The sequence below is a fragment of the Sinocyclocheilus anshuiensis genome, unplaced genomic scaffold (assembly GCF_001515605.1).
Source record: "Sinocyclocheilus anshuiensis isolate Anshui unplaced genomic scaffold, SAMN03320099.WGS_v1.1 scaffold778, whole genome shotgun sequence".
Taxonomy (NCBI): domain Eukaryota; kingdom Metazoa; phylum Chordata; class Actinopteri; order Cypriniformes; family Cyprinidae; genus Sinocyclocheilus; species Sinocyclocheilus anshuiensis.
This window is the reverse complement of record NW_015544177.1, coordinates 756198-765489: the sequence shown is the minus strand read 5'-3', so window position 1 is coordinate 765489 and position 9292 is coordinate 756198. Positions and strand designations below refer to the sequence as shown.

Below are 9292 nucleotides of genomic sequence, written 5' to 3'. Positions count from 1 at the left end.
TATATATATATATATATATATACACATACACACACACACACACACACATATATATACATACTGTATATACACACACACTATATATTATGTATATACAATTTTGTTTTGTTTGTACTAAGAAACTTCAGTGAGTGTACAAATCAGCAATGGGTGTATACCAGACATCAGCCCAGCCCATATATAAAATTAATGTATTATAATTAATGTAAATCATGATCATGGATATATAAATTTAAAACAGAACACACACACACATATATATATATATATATACACACTTGGTTTTACATTTATATATTCATGGCTTGCATTTATAGATTCAAACTTATATATTCAGAAATATAACTATTCGTATTCATTTAATATAAGAGAATATATTCAGACATATAATTGTATAACCAGATTTACAAATATTATTCAGGATTCAGAAATATATATATTTAAGTCAAAAGTTTGATGAAAAACTATTAAAAATGTAAAATAAAAATATTCTTTAAAAAAGGTAAATACCAATACTACTGTATTGTTTTTATTTTTATTGTTAACCAATTATTGCGATTTAATTAGTAATTATTGATTGTTTATTGATATGAGGGTATTGATTATTCAAATGTTGCTAATTGTATAATTATATACTAATTATGAATATTGCAAACAATTTATTGACATTCACACTGTACTGCCTGGTGAACAAAAACCTTTCCCACTCAACTAACCAAGCTCACATTCATGCTGTCATGGCCTTTGTGAGCGTCCAAGCTCTGCTTTGACTCCGCATGTGTTATGTGGAAGAGATGGAAAGACAGGCTGTCCCCACAGACAGGCTCGAAATGTCAACACTCATCCAAATCAACTGAAAATCAAACTCCTTGTCATAGAAAGAAACCAGTGACCATTAAATTTCTGTTTTTTTTTTTTTTTTTTTTGAGGGAATCTTACCTTTAACCTCAATAGTGGCATTTGCCGCAGGGGCCGAATCGAATGTGTACACACACATATACTCGCCCGAATCCTCTGGCCTTGGTTTATTAAGTCTGCGTAAAAGATAAAACACATTACACTTTTAAATTGACGGTACCATAGGTGTTCTTTGAAGTACCTTGGCATAATATAAAAAGATTCAGAGTAACACACCCACAGGTAAAGACAAATCTAATGCAGGTTATATGTTAGCAGTACTAGTGTTTTCCTAAATGGTTAGTCTGATTAGATTAGGAGTCAGGCAGAGAGATTACCAACACGTGTTGGTAGAGACAGAGGCCTTGCACAGGATTTAGAGCAATGCGGAGCAGAGCGCCATCAACAAACACTCAGCCAGAGTCTGAGCGTCACTGAGATAATACATTTACAAAACTCAGGTGATGCAAATCACTATATGATGCCAAATTTTTAACACCTAGAAGCCTATATTGGAAGCCTACTTGTATTCTGTGCTCTTGGCTTCGCCCCTTGTGTCAGAGATCTCCTCCCCATTCTTCATCCAGAAGCTCTCATGGTGGTTGCTTTGGGAAGTTGTAAGGTTGCACTGAAGCGTGATTGGTGGGATGTGGTAACCCATGGGTAGAATCATGTGATCCGTTGACTCAATTGATGGTTCTGTAAGCACAGAAGTATCGGTCAAGGCCAGAGAAATACTACATAAAAATACTACATAAAAATGAACAAAAAGATGATACAAATAAATTATATTTAGAAAAAATATATATATAAAACATATTTAGAATCAAATGGTTCTGAGGTTGACCATTATGACAAGATTATTAAACAGACAAAATAATTTTCTTTTATTTCATATGCTATATCCAGTGGGGTCCAAAAGTCAAAGACCACAAAAGGTCTTGTGGTCTTTTAGGATTTTGACATTTAAAACAAAGTAACATTTTAATATAAAATGTATAATAAACGTCTCAGAGTCTGCAGACAAACACAAACCAAATCCTAAATCCCGAAACAAAGTTCATTGTTATTATAACATCACTGATACACTATTATAATTTTTGTTAATGTTTGGAACAGTGTTTTATTTTCAGTTAATGATAGTAACCCTGCTTCAGTTAAGCTTTTCACATAAAACATTCTCTTATATTATGATAATATCATTTATACTGAATTCTATAAGGAAGCATAGTGAGCTCACACATCTGGACTCCACTGTACATCATATATGATACAGTCCTATAGGATAGGAGTAGTACAACTATATCAGCCATTGGACATTGAAAAACATATATCGGCTGACCAATAACCACTGTACCTTACCAGATTCCATGGATTCCTCGGAACAGAAACTGTAATATTGTCATGGTCAAATAAGGAGGACAAGGTCATTTTACACTCAATAAGGGCTTTTTTGGACTACAAAAATAGGTCACTGCCTGTATATGTAGCAGCTACTAGGGCAAGAGTAATCTAATAGGATGGTGCTCTGACCATTTTGTACTCTGGTTATAGACTACAACAAAAGAAGAGGAAAAGGGAAGATCACTACAGCAAACGCTGGCCATGGCACTACACTAAATTGAGGTAAAATCAAGGGGACGGATGGTTTATTTTGGCCACACCACTAGAGGGGACAGTTTAACTCACTCTGCAACACGGAAACTGTTGCCTGTGCTCGTATCCAGGTAGTGGACGGATTCTGCCGCAAATTGTTACGCCGTGGGTCGTTACTGGCCCTGCACTCATAAATCCCAGAATCCTCGATGGTGACGCGAGTGACGGCTAACACGCTTACACCATTGACACCGTACGCTGTGTTGATGGACACGCGTTGCCTGCGCGCGCCATCCCACAACTGGAAGAAGCTGTCGGCCCTGTTCACCTCTGCGTACCACCACTGGATCTCAGGTGTGGGCTTCCCCACAACGTCACAGTACAGCTCAAACGTATCACCCGTCAGCTTAGTCTCAGAGAGGGGCGACTTCACAAACCCCGCTGAGGGGAGGCACAGAGGCAGGAAGACAGGGAAACATGACAAATAAAGAGAAAAAAAGGACAGTAAGAGGGCAGTGGGTGGAAAACAGAAAACAGAAAAGATTAAACTCAAATTGCAAACCAAAAATATAACAAGAAATGAATAATTGCACAATTGATGAATGAGAAAATGAAAAAGGTTTTCTTTTACATTACATGCATTTACATTTAGGACACTGATACATTTTATTTCTGATTTTGTTTCTATTATGTTTGATTGCGTAGTACTGATTATTGCATTTTGTTAGTGATATTAGATATTAGTGATCTTAATTTAGTTGTTCTTTACCACGTGCAAAAAAAAAGATCTTGGACAAAAGAGTTATTTATTCAATTGTATATACTGTATATATACAGTGGGTACGGAATGTGTTTTTCTGTCAATATGGGGTGCTGTGTGTACATTAATGAGGAAAAAAAATTAACTTAAATGATTTTAGCAAATGGCTGCAATATAACAAAGAGTGAAAAATTGAAGGGGGTCTGAATACTTTCCGTACCCACTGTATATATAGGAAATGAAATGAGGTCAGGGCCTCATCCTAACCGCAGTAATGTAAAAACTCTGATATGACCTATATTTTATCATGATTTTTCCATCTTAAAGCACTGAGTTTTAAAATTCTGTCCAACATTGAAAACATGGCTTAAAATAATAATAATAAAATGAATATATTATTATATTAATATATTAATGTTAAGTCTCTTATTCTCACCAAGGCTGTATTTATTTAATAAAAAATACAGTAAAAACAGTGACATTGTATAATATTATTACAATTTTAAATAAATGTTTTCTATTTTAATAAATGTAATTTATTCCTGTGATGGGAAAGCTGAATTTTCAGCATCATTACTCCAATCTTCAGTGTCACATGATCCTTCAGAAATCATTCTAATATGAAACATTTGTGCTATATATATATATATATATATATTGTAGAAACTAGATTTTTTTTCAGGATTCTTTGATGACTGTAAAGTTCAAAAGAACAGCATTTGAAATGTCACTTTTGAATAATTAAATACATCCTTGCTGAATATATCTATATATATATATATAACAAAAATAACTACAATAATTCATGAATCATAAACTAGAGGAAATAAGCATGTACTTTTAAATATCCAATAAAAACTATATTTGGTTTGTCACACTGGAAATGGAAAGTCGGGTCAAGGCAAGTGCACTGCATTGTGGGGTATAATTTTGTACTGCACATTTTAGCAAATTTAGTACTTCCTCTGGGTATTCTATGCACACGTGCATACTGTGCATAGTATACATGCTACATATTTATGCAGAATGCCGACTAGTATGTCAGTCTGCTATTCCGACCATAACTGGTTTGAAGATAATGCAATTGATTCTACAGAAAACACAAAGTGCTCAGCTTTGATCGGTGCTGTCTAAATAGCACTCTGATTCAGAGCACCTCAGTGCAATATCATTATTCATGTGTGGGTGTGCTGATAGACAGGCGGTTTCCATAGAAGCATACTACAGTAGTTGAGCAGGTAGGCCTTTAAGAAGAGGGAGAGCTGCCCACCACACTGCATACATGTCTGCCGCCCCCTCATTAACTGCTGTATAAGCTGACTGCATTCACAGATATGTAGCCCTGCTAAGTGTTAACAGTCATATAGTGCAATAAGTGTTTGTTGTGTGCATTTCACAATACAGCAACATAGGAACAAAACCGGAGCAGAGACTGAAGGAGTGATCAATTAACACTACTTTCTAATAAAAAAAAATAAAAAAAACTGTTTTGAAATAAAAAACAAAAGAGACAATGCATTAGAGCACATTCAAAAGATGTCAAAAGCAAAACTAAAAAGTATTAAGATATAAGCATAAATAAATTCTGAAAAAAACATGATATTTGAACAAATGCCACTGACAGGAGTTTTGTGAAACTAAATAATGTTTTATGCACTCAAAGCATCATACTAATGATAATAATGTGTATACATATAAAATATAGCTATATTTTAATTTACTGGAGTGTGACTTAAATTTATAAATAATAATACATATGCATATATAAATAACTATTTTATGATTTATTTTGATGTTTTGTTTGCATTTCTATTTTTATATATCTACCCTTGTTTTAATGTAGACACTTGCAACATAAAACTTTGTATTTCACATATAACCTTCAAAAGTCAAAAAAGTCCAACAGAAGAGAAAAATATAAAACAAATGTGACTACTACACTAATCATTTATTTAGTTTTAAGGATGTATTGTGGAATCAGTCGGTCAGTTTGAAATAGGGGTTTGTGTTAGTAGGAAGCACAGACAAAAAGATCAATAGCACAACTAATACTAAATGTTTCCTTAGAGGTTATGTAACATAAATATGCAGAGAGGCTTTTTACTGGTTGTACTGTATTATCATGTTAATCAGAACATGGTATTAAGTAAGTTTACACACAGTAGCCTACTGCTGGTTATTCTGATAATGACCTGATAATGTGATGATAAAACAATCATATAAGGGCATAATGAGAAATAAAGCAGGGCCAGATATGATTTTTACATCTAAACAGACTTCCTACTCCATGGGTGATAGAACGTACCACATGCTACATTGATAAAAACAATTATAGAAGCATGTTTTCTTTTTGACGTGATGATCGCAAAAGAGCCTCACAGTAATTAGGAGGCGTAACTAAACGAGGAGCTCCTGTTCCACATTCCTGTGTACCTGAAAGGAAACTAACATAGTGCCTGACCTTCAAAACTAACAAGCTTCCAGCAGATTCTTTAAAGTCAATGTGTATTTCAATCCATTTTATTAACGCAATCTGACGCATTCAGCTGAAACAGGAAAAAATGTGTAAGGAACAATAATAATAATAAAAAAAAAAATTTAAAAGGGTAAATGTTAACATTAAAGGTTTAATTAAAAGTAGGAATATTTAAATTCTATAAGTTCTATAATATTTTGTCAAAATAAAACACTAAAAGCAAGCATTGTAAAATGCTGCAAGTGAATTTAGGCATAACAACCTTATTAAAAGTATGAAAATGTATTTTAATTTTAAGATTTGCTAAAAATTGCATTTAACAGTGTTATTTCATTGTTAATGTTTTATTATATTATTTTTCAATATTTTATAATATTATTTTACTATATTACTTATATTTTAATATAAAATTATACATTATAATTTGTTATATATTTTACTTAAGTGCTATTTTAATTATTAGTATTAAATGTTTTTATATTTACTTTTTTACTTTTACTGTAAGTGAGCATTAGATGACATTAAAGATACTGATGGACGGATACCAATATACTGTGCACCCCTACTTGAAAGGTGTCTCCATCAATGTAAGTGCATCTAAGCTTCAGGAACTAATGAACATATGTGGACAGGGCATGTATGCTATTGCATATAGTCACTTGCTAAAGATAGAAGCAAAAACCTTGTTAGCCTAAAGGCAGCAAGTGCTGTTGTGCTCTTATGCCTGTAACCAAAGACAGCTATGCCAAAATGATCCATTTGCTCAAATGTGTCTGTGTGTGCTCATGCATTTGTATGCAAGAGATAAAAAGCGTGTGAGTGAGATGAAAGGAAAAGTGTCGGGTTTGATCTTCATATGATTTCGTGGCCCCTCACAAACAGGCAATGGGCATAACAGTGCGTTGTGACCCAAAAATGTACCCCAGATCTGTTCTGAGAGGGTTGCTGACAGCAACAATGATAAATGCAAATTATAATTTGCAACTAACAATATACTCATGCCCAGGAGAGTAAAATAAATAGGTTTATCAACTTCTAAAATTAAGAAAACACTTCCCATATCTTTAGTTGTTGACATCCAAGACCATGCGTCCAAACAGTACAGAATTTTGGCACAAATTTATATGTCGCTTGTTAGAAGCTAGTCGAATCAGGCAAAAATTACACAAGATGAAAGAAAATATGATCCAGACTACATTAAAGGAATAGTTCATGCAAAAATGAAAATCTTCCGAAAACTGACTCACCCTTCAGCTATCCAAGATGTAGATGAATTTGTTTTTTTATCTGAACAGATTTAAAGAAATTTAGCACTACATCACTTGCTCACTAGTTGATCCTCTGCAGTGAATGGGTGCCATCAGAATGAGAGTCCAAACAGCTAATAAAAACATCACAATAGAGTGCTGCAGTTGTGGTGTCAAAACATGTTTTTCAATTTATGAGACGCAAAACATTCAAGCATCATTAAGTTATGTTTACCACAGACCTTATTTCACTCATAAATTGAAAAACCCCATTAGAAAAACCCATGGGAAAATCTCAAGGGAACCAGTGGCGAAGTAGTCTTGGTTTTGCTGTCAAGGCTGCAGCACTCTATAATCCACAAGACTCCAGTCTAGGGCTGCACGATAAATCGAAATGGAATAGAGATCGTGATTCGACAGCAGCTGCGATTTTCATGCGTATCTTTCAGTGAAGCACGGTTCTGTGATCAGCAGTAAATCTCCATCCAAAGGCCAGAGGGCGCTCTCGTGCTGAAACTCCAAATACGCCTCGCAGAAGAAACCCAGAAAATGCCTATCGCTGCAGCTGAATAAACAGAAGATTCAACTGCTTTTAATAAACACACGACTACAGCAATATACGGTTTATCTGAGTTCTTATTATAATTTTCATTAAAATAAAGTATATTTATAATGCAATGCCTTTATCACTGCTTAAATACTATGAAATATGTTGCGTGCCTTATTCTGTGTAAGAAGCCACATCATCTCACAGAAGGATTTATTTCAAACACTCGACTGACGTTATGAAGTGAGTTTGGAGTAAAAATATGTTATTAAATGTGGTATTTTCACATGCTTTCAGATGGAGCAGCATTTACTTCACAGAACCATAGTTCACTGAGAAGCTATGCAAACAAGCTGTCATTATCGCAAACGATTTCTTCGACTTCAGAATCGCGCAATAAAATCGTCTGCCTTGTGAAGCAAAAAGCTGCGTGTTTGTAATAAACAAATCCATCAATAAGAAGTTTTTAACTTCAAAACATTGCTTTCGTTGCTTTTAAAACTCTCATTCCTTTTACGATACTTTTGAGGTACTTTTATTTTTGATCTTATTCATTATAATTGCATGGGGAAAAGCGACTAGTGTAATAAACAGTTGGAAAAACATCCTTATTATGGATTATGGATGGGTATATTGGAAGCAATGGTCCGAAGTTAAAAAAAAATGTCTTGATGGATTTGTTTTTTTACAAACACACAGCTTTTCTCTTCACAAGACGTTAATTCATGGACTGGAGTGGTGTGGATTACTTGTGGATTATTGTGATGTTTTCATTATGACTCTCATTCTGACGGCACCCATTCGCTGCACAGGATCCATTGGTGAGCAAGTGATGTAATGCTCAATTTCTCCAAATCTGTTTGAAAAAGAAACAAACCTATCTAGACCTTGAATGGCCTGAGGGCGAGTACATTTTCAGCAAATTTTCATTTTTTGGTTAACTATTCCTTTACACAGACTTTACAGATGCACTTGCATATGGTTGGGCCTATGTTTGATTTTTTTTTTTCATTACAGAAATACTTTTTTATATAATATGATGGATCGTAAAAACAGAGTCCTCCTGGAGCAAAACCGGTTGAGAACCACCAAATCCAATCAGCGGGTCACCTTGAATTAGGTATTCAACACGAACTACAATCTAAAGCTTAATTAACTCATTTTTCCTACAGGTCCTGTAATAATCTATCAGATTTACGCTGCTAAAATGAACTCATTAGTCAAACGGAAGTCATTCATAACAGGTTATGGCCAGGAGATGAAGTCATTTGTTACTGCTCATTAACTGAGCGCGTTCATGACATCATAATGCACCGCGGTGCTCCTCCGTTAAAGGGGTCATATAATGCTTTTTTAAAGATCATTATTTTGTGTATTTGGTGTAACAGAATATGTTGACATGCTTTAATGTTCAAAAAACACATTATTTTTCAAATACTGTACATTATTGTAGGTCCTCTATGCCCCGCCTCTCTCAAACGCATCGTTTTCTACAAAGTCCCTCCTTCCGACAAGCGCAGTCTGCTCTGATTGGCCAGCTGACCCAGTGCATTGTGATTGGCCGAACACCGCAAGCACTCGTCGGAAATGTAACGCCCCTCACCATAATCGCGAGCTTCATCTTTCAAAATAAATGTAAAGACAGCCCGAAAGGGGAACAGAGTCGCGTGACAGACACAGTGATGAAGCTGGTATGTGTTTGCAGTACACAAGCCACGGTTAAGACAGCTGACTCCACTGTGATGTGACCCCCTCTCTCTCTCTCTCAC

General features: G+C 34.8%; 1 protein-coding gene across 1 annotated transcript in view; it reads right to left on the bottom strand.

The window, feature by feature from the left end:
- The window catches only part of LOC107696281 (neuroplastin-like), a 21278-nt gene that overhangs the window by 9521 nt on the left and 2465 nt on the right, over positions 1-9292 (bottom strand). The window contains exons 2-4 of the mRNA XM_016496566.1: positions 2587-2934; positions 1422-1596; positions 940-1034 (exon numbers count right to left, since the gene is read on the bottom strand). Of these exons, the coding sequence (XP_016352052.1) occupies positions 940-1034; positions 1422-1596; positions 2587-2934 (618 nt within the window). The remainder of the gene's footprint in view (positions 1-939; positions 1035-1421; positions 1597-2586; positions 2935-9292) is intronic.